This window comes from Urocitellus parryii, chromosome 11 (assembly GCF_045843805.1).
Source record: "Urocitellus parryii isolate mUroPar1 chromosome 11, mUroPar1.hap1, whole genome shotgun sequence".
Taxonomy (NCBI): domain Eukaryota; kingdom Metazoa; phylum Chordata; class Mammalia; order Rodentia; family Sciuridae; genus Urocitellus; species Urocitellus parryii.
Genome location: NC_135541.1, coordinates 5,795,548 through 5,816,280, shown reverse-complemented (window position 1 = coordinate 5,816,280; position 20,733 = coordinate 5,795,548). Strand labels below are relative to the sequence as shown.

The 20,733-nt window shown below is 45.8% G+C and overlaps 1 protein-coding gene across 1 annotated transcript in view; it reads right to left on the bottom strand.

Annotated features, from left to right (window-relative positions):
- The window catches only part of Pex14 (peroxisomal biogenesis factor 14), a 148,581-nt gene that overhangs the window by 13,644 nt on the left and 114,204 nt on the right, over positions 1 to 20,733 (bottom strand). The window contains exon 4 of the mRNA XM_026397948.2: positions 16,043 to 16,171. Within this exon, the coding sequence (XP_026253733.1) occupies positions 16,043 to 16,171 (129 nt within the window). The remainder of the gene's footprint in view (positions 1 to 16,042; positions 16,172 to 20,733) is intronic.

Genomic DNA, 20,733 nt, shown 5'->3' with positions numbered 1-20,733 from the left:
AAAGGAGGGGCAGGGGCTACTGTTCTCAGAATGTTGGGTGGCACAGGCTTCATGCCAGCCATGAAATGAGCCTGCAGTGCCACTGGGAGGTAGACCAGAGGGCACCCCCAGGCATGCTGCTGTGCTAGGGAAGCGGGGCCCTGAGTGATCTGAGAAAGGGTGAGGAAGGAAGAGAAACATCCCCAAACTCTAAGAGGGGGCACCACTGCCCGGCCAGCGCTGCCTGGAGACACCGAGTGCTTTTAGACACCTGAGTGCTTCTGCTTCTACCTCTCCCCCCGTGCTTGCCAGCTCTCAGAGGTTACCTGTCCCTCCTGGTGTTTGATGACCAAAGCAGAGGAACAGGACTCCTCTTTTAAGCTCAGTGGCAGGACGTGAGTGCACAGGGAGGGAGGGTGGCCAGCATGCAGCCTAGCAGGGGGATTCGAGTCTCAGAGACCTTTAAGTGGGCAAGAGGGAAACCCCTCCTCCCCGGGCCGCTGGGCTCTCAGGAGACAGGGGACAGACAAGAATCTCTCCTTAGCCACCACAGTCCCCTCTGTCCTCCACCTATGGATTCCACATGAGATTCCCCAACATGGCTCAGCCTCACCTTGTTACCAAACTGTAATCCACACGTGGCCTCTCCCAGCCTCAACCCCCATTTTTTGTTTCCCATCTTTGGTCAAGCAGCACACACGCCGCTTCAACGTCCAACAGCAGAAGCCAGAAAGGTCTACTGAGAAAGGCCTCCCTCTCTACCACCACCAGTCATGGAGAACGGTTTCTTGTTTACCCTTCCAGAGAGTTTGACACACATATAAGACAACACAGATGTGACTTGGTTTTCCTCTTTCCCACCTATTTTCCAATTTTCTTTTTTTCCTACAGCTCTATAATATTCTATTTAACCTGTTCCCTGCTGGGGGCACCTAACTCATCAGTGACCGTGCACACGTGTCAGCTCCCATATAAGACAAGTCGTCTGTAAGCCTAAGACTTCGTAGGACATGGTCAAAGGCATGGGCCTCTGTCATTTGAGAAATCCTACAAAATGGCCTCCATGGCGTTTAGCGGACTCATCCCGTCAGCCACGCACCCGGTGCTGTTTCCCCACAGGCAGCCCAACATAGTGTGTCGTCAAACACGTATTTCTGTCAGTGGCAGAAGGAGAGCGGTGCTTCACTCTGGTTCTAGCTTGCGTTGATCTTATTTTGAGTGAGAACTGGGCGTCTCCAACAGCATTTCCTTTCTGGTGTACTGTGTGTTCTCCACTTTTCTACTTGACTTCTCTCCCTCAGCACTTCTGTAATACAGCAGGGATGTTAGCCCTTTATGACACAAATCATAAGCAGCTTCTGGTTCATATTTCTTTGGATTCTTTCATGGCATGCTGGCATTTTTTGTGTTCATGTAAATTTATCAATCTACTTTTTGGTGCATGCTGGGGTTCGTGTTAAGGACAATCTCTAATCCCTTTCTAGGCTATGTGACACCAGCAAGGTATTCAAGTCTGAGAATCCATCTTGGAAAGTGGAGAGTGTGGCTTCGCCCTGTTGCAGACATCCCCACGCCACATAAACCACTTCTTGTTAAACAGGAAGCTCTGAGACCTCAGCGGTAGACTATCTTTCACCCTGACCCTGAGACCTGGGCCTCTGAGTCCCACTCAGGTCTTTACTTCGTCGTCTGCTTTCTCTTCTAGCCAGCTTTGCTGTGCGCCAGATGCAAAATTCAACATCGGGTACCAGTTCATTTTTAGGAGGAAAAAGGGCAGAGTGGCCTTGCCATCCCTAGAGAAAGCCACACTTGGGAGGGCTTTAATCCACACCCAGGATGTCCATCATGTGGCCAAAAGCCTCAGAAAGAACCCCTTCCCATGGGGCTTGCATTCAGTAATCATGCACCACTGACTCTCAGGTACCCTCTAAATAACTTAACAAGAAATTAGCTGGAACCAGGTTAAAAACTTGATCAGAGGGGCTGGGGATATAGCTCAGTTGGTAGAATGCTTGTCTTACAAGCCCAAGGCCCTGAGTTCAATCCCCAGCATCAAAACAAAACAAAACAAAAAAATTTGGACCAGAAGCCCAAGTTTGCTAGATGCTTCTGCTTCTTTGCAAACATATCCACTGCACCTCACGCAGTGCAGCCTTCTCCTGGGGACTCTGAGCTGCCAAGGCTGAGCAGACACTGCATCTTGGGGAGCCAGGAGCCGGGCCCCTGCACACCTGCCTACCTCATCAGAGCTCTGCCCTCCCCAGGCCGGAGAAACACCTGTGGTTCCTGCAGCTCACCCTTCACCCCTCACTGCTGCTCCGTTCCTGCTGGGCTCACGTTAAGAACATTTTATTGCCCCCTGGTTTTCATTATTAATGAAAAGGGACCAGAATGATCTTTCCTAAAGTTCAGAGAGTCTATAAAGACAAGAAGCTGAAATGCCATTTTACTCGTTTTGGAGATGTGTGATACAATTCCTTCTTGTGGCAAAAATGAAGAAAGAGGAAAGACCTGGATGGAAATGACTCTTACCCATTGTGTGGCTTCCAAGGGCAACAGACCAGGGCCACTGCAAATCACTCTGGTGGCCCCAAACCAGCTCACACCCCAGCCCAGCACCTGGATTCCTGTCCCTGCGCACTCTGGGGCCAGTATTTCCCAAGTCCAGTGCACAGAAGCCAAACCAAGGACTCCTGGGACAGCAGACTCTTCTGTCGCCCTGCTCCCAAAAGTCCAAGGGCATAATCTAGGGTCAGTCACTCTTCTGCTCCAGTTGGGAAGGAAGAGAAGTGGATTGAGTGAGTCCAGCATGCACATGTATGTACGTGTATTACTGAGGATTGAACCCAAGGGTGCTTCTGCACTGAGCTACATCCCCATTCCCTACCCCACCCCTTTGTTTTTTGAGACAGGGTCTCACTTGGTTGCTGAGGTTTACTTTAAACTTATGATCTTCCTGCCTCAGCCTTCCAAGCTGTGCCCACCGTGCCGGGCATAAATGAGCTTTTTAAAAGCTTCAGAGTCTCAGGCCTGATGTTGGCCAATCAGGCAGACCACGCAGAAAAGGGGTAAGAACCTGGGGTCAGAGGGCCCAGTGCCACTTCTCCAGCCAGATGGTTCCCTGATTTTTTTTCAGCTTATGAAGCACAGACCACTTGACTAAAGGTGGCAGAGCTCTGCCAACTACGAAGAACCCAGGAACAATGACATCTCCTGTGTCTGCAGTGCTTCCCCTGAGGGCTCGATCAGCTGATGGGTAGAATGGCACAGCTCCTATCCAATACCACTTCCTTGGTGTTTTCATGAAGGACAAGGGACAGTCGACTCTGGTACCAAACACTATCCTATACAGCAGAGAGTCACACCATGGGCTGCAACAAGATCAGGGGACAAAGTGCTGCGGGAAAGGGGCCTTCCTTCAACTTCCAGGGACTCCACAAAGCACCTTGAGCCCTGGCGGTCTCCATGGAGGTCTGCCCACCCCGAGGCTCAGGTTAGGTGGCCACGATGGTCAGTAGCTGTGTCAGGGGCAGGGGAGCTGCACCTCCACTCTGTAACTATTCACTGGGTGTATCAAAACCGACATGGCTCAATTTCTTTAAGTATATCTCATATCAATCAAAAAATTCTGACAAAATCAGCAAGAACACACTCGTGGGACAGGAACAGTATGTCCAACGCAGCAGCACTGCGCTGGCATTGCCAAGGCCACGCAAGGAAAGCCCACGGTCCAGGAAAGTCTCATCTGCAGCACAGTGCTGTGGGCGTCACCAAGTCACCAAGTCATCCTGCTGATCAGTGCTCTCCAGGGAAGAGGGAGCTGGCAAAGGCAGCCAACAGTCACACCCCTGGGGAGGCTGGCAGCCCAAGCCAAGGCCTGGCTCCATATGTGCACCCTGTGAGAGCCCACTTTCCATTTCTCATGGGCTACAATGCTGCCTGCAGTGTCATCTCCAGGCAGGAAGGACACCGAGCAGTGCGCATCTCTTTCCCCTCTCTACAGAACAGAACACAAACTCCTGGAGGAGGCTGAGGCGGAAGGATCACTTGGCCCAGGAGTTCAAGGGTGGCCTGGGCAACATAGTAAGACTCCTCATCCAAAACCCCAGCCAGGGATGTGGCACACTGGCACACTCTGTAATCCCAGTGATTTGGGAGATTGAGGCAGGAGGATTGTAAATTTGAGGCCTCAGCAATTTAGCAAGATCCTCCCCGATTCTAAAGGAAAAAGAAAAAGGTTGGGGGCTGGGGATGTAGCTCTGTGGCAAAGTGTCCCTGGGTTCAATCTCCAGTGCAAAAAACAAGCAAACCCTCCACACGATTCAAAACAGTGAAGAGAGTGAGCGCTGCCCAGCAAGCATGGGAGCCCTAGGCTCAGCCCCCAGCACTGCCAGGAACAAGGCTCAAAAGAAGGCCTAACAGACAGCCCTGAGGCAGAGCACAGAACTGAGCATCATGACCCACACCTATGATCCCCACAACCCGGGAGGCTAAGATAGGAGGATCCAAGACTGAGGCCAGCCTCAGCAACTTAGTGAGACTGTGTCTCAAAATAATAGAACAAAGTAGACAGGGATGTGACTCAGTGGTAAGGTGCCACTGAGTTCAATTCTCAGTATCAAAAAGAAAAAAAGGAATTCGAAAGACTCCAGAAATACACCTATGCTTATATGGCTGTTTTCTTTTTCTTTTCTTTTTTTTTTTTTTTTTTTTTTTTTTAGTTGTAGATGGACACAATACTTTTAAATTTTACTTATTTATTTTTATGTGGTTCCGAGGATCAAACCCAGTGCTTCATACTTGTTAGGCAAGTGCTCTACCACTGAGCTACAACCCCAGCCCTATTTGGCTGATTTCTAACAAAGAGGTCAAGGTATTCTATGGGGAAAGGATAATCTCTGCAATAATTATGCTGAAACAACTGGCTATTCAGAGGAAAAAAAAATGAACCTCGATCCTCACACTAAATACAAAAATTAACACAAGGTAGATCACACATGTAAACAAAAATTGAAAACTATAAAGATTCTATAAGAGGGCTGGGGTTATGGCTCAGCAGTAGAGTGCTCGCCTAGCACTGTTTGAGGCCCTGGGTTCGATCCTCAGCAGCATATAAAAATAAATAAATAAAATAAAGGTATTGTGTATAACTACAAGTAAAAAAATAAACATTTTTTAAAAAAGATTCTATAAGAAAATACAGAAGGAAATCTTTGTAATCTTGGAGTAGGCAGATATCTTAAAATACAAAAAGCATGAACCATAAAAGGAAAAATGATAAAATAAACATCAGTTAGATTTACAACTTTTGAAAATCAAAAGATACTGTCAAGACAATTAAAAGACAAGTCATAGAAAAATCTGCCAAACATATACCTGATAAAGGACTTATAAACTATAATATATAAAAAGTTCTGATAATTCAACAATAAATTTTTTTTTTTTTTTAATGGGCATTTAATGGGCAAAAGATTGTAAGAGACTTCACAAAGGATATAAAAATGACCAGTAAGAAAATGAGGGGCTGGGGATGTGGTTCAAGCGGTAGCGCGCTCGCCTGGCATGCGTGCGGCCCGGGTTCGATCCTCAGCACCACATACAAACAAAGATGTTGTGTCCGCCGAAAACTAAAAAATAAATATTAAAAAAAAAGAAAATGAAATATGCTTGACATCATTAGTCATTAGGGAAATGCAAATTAAAAGTACACTAAGGTTTTATTACATACACGTTAGAATGCCTAAACTTCAAAACCAATGACACCAGACTCTGGCAAGGATGGAGCAACTGAGGCCGTCACATATTGCTGATAGGAATGCAAACCGGGACAGCCATTGGGAAAACAGTTTGACAGTTTCTTATAAAGTTAAATACAAACCTAACATGTGGCTAAGCCAGTCCACTCCTGGGTACTTACCCAAGAGAAAGGAAAGCAGATGTGCTCAAAGACTTGTACTCCAGTGTTCCCAGCAGCTTCCCATGACAGCCGTCAGCTGGGAACAACCCAGATGACCACCAACTGGTCAACAGACAAACAACCAGGCCAGGTGGTTGACTCCCACCTCGGCTTGCTTTTACATGGCCCTGAGCTAAGAAAGGACTGTAAGGAGAGGAGGAGGAAGAGGAAGGAGAGGAGGGAGAGAAGAGGAGAATACGTGACACACACACATGCGGCTCATGACGTCTCGCCTGTTTGAAGAAAAAGTTTGCTGACCCCTGGATACAACGCAGCAATAAAAAGGAATGAACTATACACATATAAGTAGTTCATTCAACAGGGATCACGCTCAAAAACATCATGCTAAGAAATCAAACACAAAGACTCCACGCTGGATGATTCCACCTGCATGAAGTTTGTAAAAAGGCAGAATCACAGCGACAGAGGCACAGGCCGAGTTAACAGAACCAGGGGTGGAGGGAAGGGCCTGAGATAAGGAGCACAAAGAAACTTTCCAGGGTAGTAGAAGTTTTCTACATTGTTATTTCAGGCTGATTATGTCAATTAAATGAAGTACAACTCACCCGTATAACTTATCAAATTATACATTTGAAATCGATGAATCTTATTTATGTAAGTTGTACTTCAAAAAAGCTGATTAGAGATAGGCATGTTGCTACACATCTGTGATACCTGCTGCTCAGGAAGCTGAGGCAGGAGCTTTCCAAGTTCAAGGACAGCCTCAGCAACTTAGTGAGGACCTACGTGTCTCAAAATGAAAAATAAGAAGGGCTGGTGATGTAGCTCAGAGTCAAAATAGCCTTTGTTTCCCCAGTACCTCCCCTTTGTCCCCATACACAGACAAACTATCAGGAAAAAAAAATCAAAGATCCAGAAATATAAAAACTACTACATTCAGCAATTCCACTCCTAGACATCTACCCAGAAGGAAAGAACACATTTGCGCACACGAGACTTGCATACCAATGTTCTTAGTAGAGTTATCAGTGTTAGCCAAAACGGGAGACAGGGCTGGGTGTGGCTTAGGGTAGAGCACTAGCCTGGCATGGCTTGGCAAGGCCTGGCTCCATGCCCAGCTCCAGAATAAAAACAGAACAAACAGGAGCTGACCTATCTAGAGAACAGACAAGCAAAACGATGTGTGTCCCCACACGGAGTGCCATTCAGCAGTAACAGGAACAAAGTGCAGATCCTGCTACGACAAGGACGAACCCCAAATTCTTACATTAAGAAGCCAAAAACTTGGGGCTGAGGCTGGGGCTCAGCGGTAGAGCACTTGCCTGGCATGTATGAGGCACTGGGTTCAATTCTCAACACCCCATATAAATAAATAAAATAAAGGTCTACCAACGACTAAAAAAAAGAAGCCAAAAACTTATAATGACTCCATTTACCTGAAATGCCCAGAGAAGGTAACTTACTAGTGATATGAAGTAGATTAGAGGTCACCTGAGGCTCAAGGCAGGAACAATATTAACAGTGGGCCAGAAGGATCTTGGGGGGTGAAAGTGCTCTAAAACTGATTTACAGTAATGGTGCCCCATTCACTAAAGTTACTAAGAATCACTGAATTGTATACTTGAAATAAATGCATTTCAAGATATGTAAAATGTACTTCAATAGCTTTATTTAAAAAAAAGTAGGGCTGGGGATGTAGCTTAGTTATTTTATTTAGCATGAAACAAGGCCCTGGGTTCAATCCCTCTATAGGGGGCGGGTAGTTTTAAAAAAGAGAAGTCTAGAAACAGACCCAAGTATCTATGGTCAACTGACGTTTCATAAGAGACAAGTAACAACAGTGCGTAATACCGTGCATGGTAACAGTATACTCCTGTAATCCCAGCTGTTCTGGAGATTGAGGCAGGAGGATTCCAAGTTTAAGGCCAGCCTGGGCAATTTAGTGAGACATTGTCTCAAAATAAAATTTAGAAAGGCTGGAGGTAGAGCTCAGTGGTAGAGCACTTACCTAGCAATATGCAGGCTCTGGGATCAACCCCAGCACCACACCACCATACACACCCAGAGAGATACAAGTAACTCAGTAGGGTCATCTTTTGAACATAAGATGCTGACTGACTGAGCAGGACAGCCATACAAAGTGTCACCTCACACCATACAGAAAAAGAAACAGAACGAAGCACAGACCTAAAGAACTGATGCTGCAGGAGCACCTGTCTAGGCCCGGGGTTATATCTCCAGCACCACAAAAACAAACAAGCAAGCAAACAAAACCAACTAACACTGTGAAACTTCTCTGCAGACGAAAGCACAAGACAAAGTCTTTCCAACCTTGGGACAGGCAAAGGTTTCTTAAGACACAAAAACCATGATGTAAAAGGAAGGCAGCAGGGAGGGGTAAAGGTATGGCATCAAAAACAGAATCTTGCTGGGCATGGTGGCACACACCTATAATCTCAGCAGCTTGGAAGGCTGAGGCAGGAGGATCTCAGAGTTCAAGGCCAGCCTTAACAATTTAACAAGGCCCTATCTCAAAAATAAAAAGGGCTGGAGATGTGGCTTGGTGGTTAAGTGCTCCAGATTCAATCTCTGGTACCAAGAAATAATAATAATAAAATAAATACATTTTTTTGTTTTGTTTTTTAAAAGGCAATGTTAAAAAACAAAAAGGTACCCACCACCACCCCCACCACCTCAAAGTCAAAGCCCACAAGGCTGCAGGCCGACTGGAATCACTCATAATACACCTCTGGCTGAGGAACTGAAACAGAACATAAAGGACTTTTCTAGTTCAATAAGACAAAAATAAGGGGGAAATGACTAGAACAGACTCTTTACAAAGGATACACAAGTGGGCAAGAGAACACCAAGATGTTCCACTGACCAGTCACCACAGAAGGGAAACCAAACCACCAGGGACACCACAACACACACCCTTCAACTGCTGCAATCAGAAAGGCAACCAACCATGGGGAGGAGAGAGGTGGGAGGGTAAACTGGTACAACCACTCTGGAAAACAGCTGAGTCGTTTCTTCTGTCACTAGCCACACACCTAACACATAAATCAGTAATTCTACCCCAAGACATTCATCCAAGAGAAATAAAGACTTGTACATGAATGTTCACAGAAGTTTTATTCATAATAGCTCAAAACTGAAACTAACCCAAGGTCCATCAACTGGTGAGTGGATAAACAAAGGGTGGTGCACTGGCACAGTGGAGCCTCCATAGCATAAAAGAAGGGCCTTCTCATGTGCACAGCAACGGATGAACCTCAACGCCATCACACTGGTGAAAGAAACCAGACACAAGAGTGCACGCCATGGGGTTCCACTTACATCAAACTCTGGGGACAAGAGATCTAACAGGTAGTGAGAGTAGGGCTGCCCCAGAGGAGTGGACTCACGGGAAATGGGGCACACAGAAACTTTGGGCACACTGGAAATGCTCTCCAATGCTGTGATGGTTGCATGGGTATGTACACCTGTCAAAACTCAAATGATATAATTAAAATGGGCATGCTTTATGTAAATTACACCTCAACAAAGCTGATTTTAAAAAATTAAAAGTCTGTTCAGAATTTTTTAAAAAATAAAGAGCTCAAAGAAGTCAGCAATGATGGAGAACAATGGCCTGCAGTGTGGGTGCTAAGGTCTCTTTCTGCTCAGCTAGCAGCTGAGACCAAAGGAAAGGGCAAGACCCGAGTACTCTAATGCACCTTTTAAAAATATACCTGTGAGGGGCTGAGGCTGTGGCTCAGCAGTAGGGCACTCACCTAGCACGTGCAAGGCGCTGGGGTCAATCCTCAGCACCACATAAAAATAAATAAAAATAAAGGTAGTGTGTCCAACTATGACTTAAAAAAATATATACCTGTGATACTTGACTCATACCAAAAAAAAAAAAATGGCGTTCATGTAAGTTATAAAGGATAATAAAATTAGCAATCGTCAACCTGCCTAATTTACCAGCTAAAACTTTCTAAACACCACTGCAGCTAGCCATGTGATTCTTCCAGCCCAGAGTTCACCATTACCCTGACTTGGTGTTTAACTGAACTCAAACTTCCTATGGGACATGAAAACCGAACACCTGCCTTTCTCGGCCCCTCTTGTAGACACGCATGGCCAGGAGACTGTGTCAGCCAGGGGGAGAAAGTGGAAGGAGGAGTCTAGAAGATGGCCTGCCCTTTTCCTTCTTTCTGCCTGTTCTTGTTGAGTGTTCAGCAGGGGATAGCTGGAGCTGGAGCAGTGAGGCTGGACCACAAGATTACTGCCAGGCAGCTGCTGGGGACGTAGCAGGGCTGGAGGAGTACGGAGCTCAGTGGTAGGATGCCTGCCTAGCATGTGAGGCCCTGGTCCAGCCTTCGCATTGGGGTTGGGGTGGGGTACAGAGCACTGGGGAGAGCCAGGTCTCTGAGGACTGAAGCACCTCCCTCCATGGCAGCCCAGAAGGCCTGCCTTTATGTAACACAAAATTTTCTTCCATTTTCTTAGATGCAGTCCTGACTCTTAAACCCCATTTGAGTCCTGCCTCCTCTAGAAAGCCTTCCCTAAGACTACCATTCTGGGGTCTGCTTTATTCCTAATTCTGTCATGGAATTCTCTCAATAGTCCCCCCATAAAAGAAGGCCTCTGCCCTTCCCCAAGCATTGGGATTCCTTCTCCGTCAAACAGTGACCTCCCAAAGGTGAGGCAGGCCTGTCCTTACTTCTTCCCAGCCTGCCCAGAACAGCCCACATGAGCTAAGCACACAGAAGGTCTCATCAATGGGCTGCCCAGGCAGCTGGCCAAAGCTCCTGCTATTGCAGGGCAGCCTTTCAATTCTCAAACACATTTCTATCACCACTGATACATTCAATAAGCATTTCTAGAACACCTGCTAAGTCGGAGCCTCAGGCCACTAGATTAAAAAAGAAAAATAAAAGCCTCAGAATTGTCAGTTTAGTAAGAAAGACACTGAAATAAACACTGAAGTGAGTGTGGTGGGACACAGCGGGCTGAGCAGGCCAGGGGTCACTTCTATACTATACTGGTCAGAACAGGGCATTGGAAAGATGCCCTGGAGGAGTCAACAACTGACCTGGGACTTCAGAGAACAGCAGTGAGCTCTGGGCAAAGATGGGGAGGAAGGCAACGCTGACTCAGATTGGCGCGCCCCCAGGTGTCTGCCAGATAATACAAATAATTTTAGTACCAGTCTAATATGGTCAACATGGACAGCTTCAAAAATAATCAGACGATGCAGCTGTAAGTCAAACATCACTGCGCTTTTGGCTGTCTGTCAGGTAGGGACATGCTACCCCCAGCCCCCTGCCGTACCCCTGACCAGCAGCTCAGAACCACCCAGGACTTCTTAAAGTCATCACATACCTTCATGTCCATGTGCTCCTGTCCACCCTGCCTCGTCACTGAGTCAGTCATCCCCAGCCAGTTAGACATCTGCTCTCTGAAGCTGCCCTTTCCCTCTTCTGTACCACCTCCTCCCCTGGGCCTGCCTCACAGGCACCTCAGTTCTTGCTTAACACTTTTCCCACCAGAACAACTGCAGACAGAGCCTTGTGTTACAGTTTGGATAGTCCCCCACTCCCCTGCAGTACTGGGGACTCCACAGGTGCAAGGCAAGGTCTCTATCACTGAGCTACATCCCTAGCTCTGTAGTTTGGATTTGGCATGAACCACAAAGGCCCATGATCTAGAGGTTAGATCCCTAGGGAGGTAATGGAACCTTTAGGAGATGGGGCCTGACTCGAGGTCTTCAGGCCACTGTGAGTGTACTCTGAAGGAATAGTAGGACCCCAGCCCCTTCTTTTCTCTTCTTCGCTCACTAGTCATAATGTGAGCAGTTTGGCTCACCATGTACTCCCTGCCATTGCTATCTGGCACCCCACCCAGAGGTCCAAAATCAAAAGGGCCACACAATCATCAATTAGAACTCCCAAAGCTGTTAGCTAAAATAAACCTTTTCTATTTATAAACTGATTATCTTGGGTATTAGGAAAGCTGGCTAACATACCTAGTTGATCTGTTCATCCTGGAGTCCAGCATAGTGCCTGGCACACAGTAGTCATTAAATAATAAATGCTTGCTCACGAAATAAGATCATCAGCCAGGCACAGTGGTACATGCCTGCAATCACAGTAACTCGGTAGGCTGAGGCAAGAGGATCTTGAGTTCAAGACCAGCCTCAGTAACCAATAGCAACTTGGCGAGACCCTGACTCAAAATAAAAGCACTGGGGATGCAACTCAGTGGTTAAGCGCCCCTAGGTTCAATCCCCAGTACCAAAAATAAAAACAAAATTAAAGGAAAAGAAATAAGATAATCAGAGTTGAGTATTTTGTTACTAAATGGGGCTAAAAAAAGAAGAAAATAGGGAAAGCACTTCCTCTCATCTCAGGATTTCTAATCAAATAGTTCCAAGCCTTTTACCAGTCTCAGACATTTACATCCTATTTTAACAAGAGGCAACGGAAGCTACAGGTCAGTCTTCGAAGGGGACTAAAATTGCTTATCAAAGACAGTGGGGGGAAAATATTCAAGACTGAGAAAAAATTATGGCCCTACAAAATTTATACGGGTCCTGCTTATATCTCAAAGCTGCTTGCTCCTCGTCTGTCTGGGATGAAAGAAGACAAAGCAGCTGGGTACAAATCACCCAGTTGGCAGCTAACAGGACCCAGTGTTCAGGACCATGCCGGCTGCACGCATGTGCACGCACTGGCTCCCAACTCAAAGTCCAACAAAAAGGATCCAAAGTGAGGAACAGAGAATGTCAACCCCCAACCCCCTTCGATTGCAGTTCCACTTTCCTGAGCTCTACCTGACTTTCTCTTAACCCATTTTTTCCCAATCGTTCCAGATGGAAACACCTATGAAAACTTAAACTGGGGGACCAATATGGGGACTTCGAAATAATATTTTAATATTTATTATGTTCACAGAATTGAAAACTTGGGAGTTAATGGGTTAAGCCCTGAGAACACTGGTTTATTCTCACACCAGGTGACACAACATTCTCCTGGGTGTCAACCTCCTGCCACTTTCACAAAGCCTCCCTGCCTCTCTAGCCCACGTTAATTTTTCTTTTTTGTAATCTTGTGGAATTTCTTGTCTGTGTAATTAATTTTGGCATTAAGTCTTAAGAGTTTATCTCTCCCTGAAAAGCCTATAAAAAAAGGGGCTGGGGTTGTGGCTCAAGTAGTGGAGTGCTCGCCTAGCATGTGTGAGGCACTGGGTTCGATCCTCAGCACCACATAAAATAAAGATATTGTATCCACCTAAAACTAAGAAACAAATACTTAAAAAAAAGAGCCTATAAGATTTTTAAAAATCATGTTTTGAATCTCTCGCCTGATATAGTACTAATCACCAAGTAGGTCTAAATAAATACTGATGTACCTTCCTGGTACATCTCCATGTTCTCTTTGCTGAACCTGGTATTTACTAACAACTCAAGGTCAAGCACATTCACCAAAGAGCAGAGAAATCAAAAGAGGCACCCATCAGCACATCTGCCACTGAGTAGGCAGGCCAGCAGGTCCAGAGGTAAAGATCTGTGAGCACTGAACCCTAGGGTGGTCTCAAATCTGACACATGAGCATTTGGGGCTGGGTCCAGGGAATCCCACTTCGTAGACTGAGACTCAAGAGATGGAATGTCCTTAAAAAGCCACAAAATGGGAAGGAAAGGGCTGCCAGGGATCTAGACATAAAATCGGCAGGAACACACATGAACGGAGGCCATAAATCCCTCCAGGATGCAGACAATGCCTCAGTGATAAGCATGCAGATTGCACACCTAGTTCAGAAACTCCCCTGAGTTTGCTTGTAATTAAGGGGGTTAGAAAGGTAAAAAAAAAATATAAACCCAATTAATCATTTAAATATTTAAAGTCAGATTTTTTCCTCACTCCAGGATTAGTATATTTCATAACGCCAGCCGTCGACAGCCCTGGTTTTTACTGGGGTTCATTTTAGAGCATGTTTAAACTAGTCAGATTGAGTGATGCTTCCAGCAACTAATCGCATGTCAAATAAAAGATATTTTATGTAATAAATTACCGCTACAAGTAATTCAAATGTCATTTATCAGTTTTATTATCAGTCAGGCAAAGTCTTGTTTCTCTATATTAATCAAAATCAAGCTTTTTTTTTTCCCCCTGAGCAGTTTTGACACCTCTTGGCAAAAGTACAGAAGTGAAGAGGCAGAGTCACCCCCAGAGCTGAAAGGAGCAATGTTAACAGTATAAGAAGAATGAAGCTCAATGGTGACAACTAAAAACTTCAGGTATTTAAAATTACCATTCCCATTGTTTTTATACTAGTGTCAAAGCAGGAAGAAGTCTGTCTCTGAGAAGATGTATTTTATTTTTAGGGCTAGGAGACTCAAAAATACTTTCACCTAAATACCTGAGCGTGTAATGCATTTTCTCAGAGCAATCTGGACATGAGAACAATTTAAATGACTGAACTGCCCGCTATCTGCCCCACTCTTTTGCTCCTTTCAAAAAGACTAACAGTTTAACTCTTTGTGTCTCTGGAAAGCAGGCAACACATGCCACTTTAGGCCAACTCCATGACTAACCAGAACAGTTTGCTCTGAGCAAGAAGTTCTCAAATAGTCGAGAGACCTGTTTGGTATTAAGCCTTAGGAGGAAACAGCTGGAACAGAACAGATGTGCATCTCAGAAAATTCTGTACCCCAGCTGCCACTGCCTGTCCTCAACAAATCCCATTAAACGGCTTGGCCGAGGGACTCAACTAAGGAAAAAGCGTGGAAACTTAGCCCTTGGCTAAAAAGAAACACGTAAAGTAAGTTCAGAACCTGAAGCAAATCACAGTGGACTGAAAGAATGCTGGCCAGAAAAGAGAGATGCGTGCCATGGACAAGTGGCAGGTTCAGGACCCAGAAGCCCAAACTGGGGCTCGTGTGGAAGCTCTGTCCCTTGCGTCTCAGTCAGGACACCTGCAGGCTGTCTGGCAAGGCTCTGACTGCGAGACACTTGAGTGCATGTGCGCAGGCCTCACCCACTCAGCCTTATCCAGAAAGCAGAGGAGGAGGCTATCTAAAGGAGATCTGGGACACCCAAAGTGGACTCTCACACATGCCAACCTGGAGGAGGGAAGACCCTGCTGGCTGTGTCAACCTGCCGCCATGAAGCCAGGTGAAAACTACGGTGAAGGGAGAGAAAGGAGGAGCTTCCAACTGTGTGTTCAGGCATCGAAATCAATCTTTTGTTTAAAAATACACCTTTTAAAATCTGGTATCTAACACTGTTTTATATCATTTTCTGAAAAACTAAAACTTCTGAGATAGACAATTAAAATGAAGACAATTATTTAAAAAGGCATTTTGGAAGATAATAGAGCTAATGGTAAGATACGTTAAAACAACAAGTTGAGTGATTTTTCCATAGCTGTGGAGTCAATTTTAACCTTTTCAGACTTTTTTTGTGAGTGATTAAAGAGCTGTATCTTTACTAGAATACATTTACTAGAATACATTTATTACTATGATAGTTTTCATTTAAAAACAACAGAAACCTCCCCTGGGTTATGACATCATGTAATAATTAAAAGCAATGTTCAAAAGGAACCTTCACATTAAATCTGAAATTCTCTAACAGACTGCCACAACATGAATACACTTGGTAGAGTCAGGACAAGGGAGGGACTGGAGTGAACACTGGACTGAACTATGAATGTTAACTTAAAAAAATAAATAAATAAAAGTAGGAGGTGAGTTCCTTCAATGAGCAAAGACGAATGCACTGGCAAATGAGACCTTCACGGTGTGACCTGGGAAACAGCAATAGTCAAAAGCACTGTCAAAGAAGGATGGAAGCAGAGCCGATAACAGTGTGCAGTTCACTGTAGTAATCAAAACACTGGAAACAACACAGTTTATTTATTCTGGCCCCTCACCTCCTCCTCAACCTTTGCCACAAACCTAAAAGTCTATCTAAAAGAGCACTGGGGTTTGTCACTTTCTTTCGGAGACACCCTAGAGCTTTCTACTCAACCAGGGAGAAACCCAGCTTCTCTTGGTTTGTTTGCTGAATCTGGGAAACACAAAACACTGCTCTTTGGCCACAGCCCTGAGTCCCAGTCATGGTTAAAGAAGGAGCAGGAGCAGATGACTTACTGTATGGCTGCGAAATGAGGTGAGGGGGCTGGACAGGAACCACCTGTGTGGCTGGGCCCAAGGATGAGGGCTCATCCGCAGCAGTGCCTGACTGCTGGAAAGCCAGATCAATCTCTTCATCGGTCAGCCCTGGGGAGAAGAGCACAGAACAGCAGGTGAGTGAGTACCTTTGGGTCAGTGTCCACGGCTGCAACAAAATCTGTCTTGAGAAAAGGCCCCCGTGGCCAGAGTGCCTTGCTCCTACTACCAAGTTGCCTTCCCGATTTCGGATTCTCCAGAACCTCTCTCAGTTGCAATTTAACCTTAAGCGACAGAATATTAGCCTCAACACTGCTTCCAAATGTGGCTCATTCAATTTCCTTAATTTATCCTTGAGTTTATTGCTGCTTTTGAAGTCGCTCCGTACTGCAATTCTCCATTCTTCCCCCGAAAACAGATACCATCAACTGCAAATGTGGCTCATTTTAATCTGTAATGGTGTTAAAAAAAGAGGGGAAAAAACTAACAATAATGCATGAAAACAGACAGGGAAACAAAAAACTAATTATTGGGTGAGACGACTAATTAGTCTAGATCGTTTCCGAAGACGGGAATAATTTGCTTTATTTTATGACAAATGCAGAAATAAAAAGAAAAATCAGGACTGACTGTGATTAGTATGAATGGGATATAGAATGTAAAGAAGAAAATAAAACAAGAAAACAGATCAAAACAAGGCCAGCCCCAAACTTTCAGATGATTATTGCTCTAGCCTGTCACAGGCTGCCTGGATCGCCTTTGGCTAGTTTTTCTTTTCCTTTTTTTTTTTTTTCAATTCTCCTAACACTCAAAACCACACTGCACTGGAACAGCAGGAAATAGCAGGGCGCCATCTGCAGTGGCTCTAACACGTGGAGAGGATTTACCCGTGGAGGGGTAAAAGGCAAGTGAGAACCCACGAAGACCCTGTGTGTTTCCAGTGGGGGTTGACGGGTCTGAGGTTGACTGGTGATGCTGACCCTAGGCTGGAGGATGAGGGTGCCAACCAACCCACAGAACAGGAATGACATGTGGTGCCCAGAACAACTCTCCCACAGGGCCCACCTGGGAAGTACTGAACCACAGTGGGGGGAAAGTAGGTGGGAGGTCACTGCTAGTCTGCAGACCACTCGGGCCAGCCTGTGCTGTTCCGGGAATCCCACTATTCAGGCGAGCCGCAGCACAGAGCTTTTAAACCAGAGCCGAGAGTTTTTCCACATCTGGTCAGCAGCTCTCCATTAGAGAACCCACAGCATGGTACACCTGCCCCTGGGGGTAGATGAAGTATGAGGCGGTTCTGAGGATCAGCATCTTCAAAGCGTGGTGCCTGGCACACTGTGCCTCGGGGCTAATAGACGGTGCACATTAGTGCTTTCGAGTGCAGCTCTGGCCTGCACCACGTTGGCGTGTGCCGGCTGCAGCCATTCCTCAAACTCCTCAGGCCCTCCCACAATCGGTCAAGGGAGTGCCCGTGCCGTCTGGAATGGCCCGGGACCATTTTTTTCTTTTCTCTGCGCTGAGTGGATGAGGTCTGTCTCCATTTAAAACTGCAGCTCTTCCCCTCTTTCCATACACAGCTAGTAAGGAGCAGAGAAGGCCCCCCTGCAGGAAGTCTGATGTGCTATTGGGTGGCCCCTGACAGCACTTGCTCTCCCCAGATTAAGGGGAAGATGACAAAGCTCCAAGAGTACTTACTACTCACTGGCGCTTACCACCTTCCCAGTACAAGAGGCTAGAGCTGAACGCACTGGGGCCAGATGGGCCTTGTTCCTCCCTGCCTCCCCAGCTGGCTGCAAAGGGGCTAATTTTCCAATCATTTCTCTTCCCAAGCAGACCAAGGACAGCACAGACGGACAAGCCAGGCAAGAGTAGAGGACCTTCTTCTCCAAAGCTTTGCCTTTCAGCCTCTCACAGTATAACAACTGCAGATTGTGCTTCCTAAATAGGAAGGGCACCCCTCTCCAAGTGCTGGGAAGGGAGACATTGTTTTAACCAGTTCATAATCGGCCACTAGAGAAGAAAGCAGCATCTGCGACGTCAGCACAGACTGCTGGTCACTGGCACACTATGGAATTCTGTAAACCTGGTGGCTGGTGTGCCTTGTCAGCCGCTGGTTGCAAACGAGGATAATTTTCCCAAAAGGAGCATTCGGTTGCTTTCTCATTTTCCCTTTTGGCTCTTTCAAATATAAACAAGTACGATAATGTTTAACGCTGGGGAAATATACAGTAAGTCACAGGCTGTGCTGTGGCCCTGGGAGCTGGAGCTGGTTAAAGGCACAGGACTCCCTGCCCATTGCTCTGCCCTCTGGCCCTGAGTTTTTGCGAAGCCTATTTTCCTAATAAAACGTGTTCCTTGCGTTATCACAGTCCAGTCCACCAAGGAGGCTGAGGTTTAAAGGGCATCAGCACTTCCTTCCAAGCTCTTGTTTTTCAGAAACCTTATCATTTGATGCTCTAAATTTACATGGGCTGCAATTCTGATATCCCTATTTCTCCGAGAGTCAGGGCTCTGATTTCGTTATAATAAATGAGTCATTTTTCCTCTTTTAAAAAATAAGCATTTTAACAAGCTCACTGGATAATATAATTTCAGAGCTGGAGCATTATTCCAGCCACTGCTCTCTCTAGCGATAAAAATCCAAGGTCCAAAGAAGGTGGAAACTGCCCCACATCATACTTGTCCTAGAAAATGATAATGCTAGTACCAACCCCCAGATGTCCATCTCCAACCCTGTTACCAAAAATCAGGTGACCATCCAGAAGTTATGTCTTAAGTCTGTTAAAGAGGGTCAGAGGAGGATTCCACTTGTCACCACCCTAGGGACCCCCACCTACAAGTGAGAGCCAATAAATAGTTCAGGGGATACACTGAAACAACTCAGAAACTTAACTTTTGGATTCTATTTGCAAATGACACCCCGGGCAACTTTATGAACAACAGAGTGAAAAAGGCAGAGTGTTCTCATCCTTGACGTGTTCTAAGACCCAAACCCTAAATCCAATCCAGGCACCATTCACAAACTGGTGCCTCTGATTTCAAGTGCCCTCTTCCTCTTGAGTGTCCTCAATGTAGACAGGACTGGCCAGCTTCAAGACTATTTATAGGACTCAGGTAGTTCATCTGGGACTTACAGAGACAGTGCGGACACTCAACTTTCCCCACATCACAACCAGTTACCTACCCGGTCACGTGGTACACAGAGGACCCCACTTTTTGGAATAAGATGCTACCAGAGGACCAAGTGCCCTAGTCCCATCTTTCCCACCCATCTCTGCAGAGATAAACAGTGCAGATCTTTGATTGAGACCTTGCAGAATCCAAAAGGTTAAAAGGAATAATAAAGGAAACTGCCAATTGTAAGTGAATTATATTTGGCTCTGAAAGCTGAGGCACAAGCTATATTATAAAAGGCATCTCTTTGCGTTGTTTACCATCACCCTGACTAATGCAGACTTTTTTTTTTTTGTTTTAAATAATCTCATGCAAATTAGACACACACACTTCCTTCCAGTTGATTGCTATCTGCAAGGAATAATCTAACCACAGAGGGACTGAGCAATGTCTGAGGAGCAGAGCAAAGGATTTCACCGTCCTGTGGCATGTAAACCTCCTCCCCTCCCCATCTGCTTAAGACTTCCTTTAGCTGCTGCCTTTGGAAGAATTAGTCCATTTTGATAAAGCCTAAAATGTTCTCTTAGTTGAGGTGTCAACTTGCATTATCTGATACCACTAGCACTTAGCATTTAGATGGTCTTCCAGTAACTTTCCTTCTGCCACTCCATGATTTTCAAGAGCTACCACCTCCCAACAATGTAGTGATGACAATTAAAATATATTATTGATAGAGAATAGCACTAAGAAAGTCCTGCTCAGTTATTCCACTCACTTACTAGCATTAGCTAAGAGGAGGAGGAAGGGACAAGGGAGCAGGAAAAGCAGGATGCTGGGCTTTGACTCTGAGAGGCAGAGAGTGCCACCTCACCTGCCAGCACCACAGCTGTCTGATCTGCAAAACAGAGAGCTAGTTCACTTTCAGGATGCGGGAAGTACCCACGCACTCCGCCGGGGTGGATGTCCTGCTCCCTCAGTCCTCTACACTCTACTTCCAAAAATGTCCAGAGCAGTTAGTTCCCTTCACCAGATGTCTGCGGTCCCTGTGCAGACACTGGGCCAAGGATTCCTTCTCCAACACTTTCTTCAGGGTGGGCTGCTTTTGAAAGAATAGAGCAAGTGGTGACATCCTATTGATCAATAATGTCGGCTTTTACTGCCATCTGAACCAAATGCCTCAGGGTGGCCACACCTGCCTATTTTTATCCCCTAATATGTAAACAAATCTGTTTTCTTTTTCTAAAGGTTTCTGTTCATGTGAAAACAAAACCAAAGGGATGGAGGTGAGCTGCTGCACCCTCCTGGGAGGAGCTTGATGCCCCCACGACTCAGGCCAAACCAGACACCAGAAGGGGCAGTCTTCTTTTTCTGTAGGATAGGCTGCACAAGGGCTTCTCAGAACAAGTCACTTCAACACTGTCCTCAATGACTGCTGGGCACTGCCCAGGCCGGGCCCTATGCAGGTGAAGCAAAAAGACAGATGACAGAAGATAGCAGCGTCCTCTGCATCTTTCAGGTCCAACACCAGGTGAGAAAAGGTTTGAAAATGTGCAAATGTG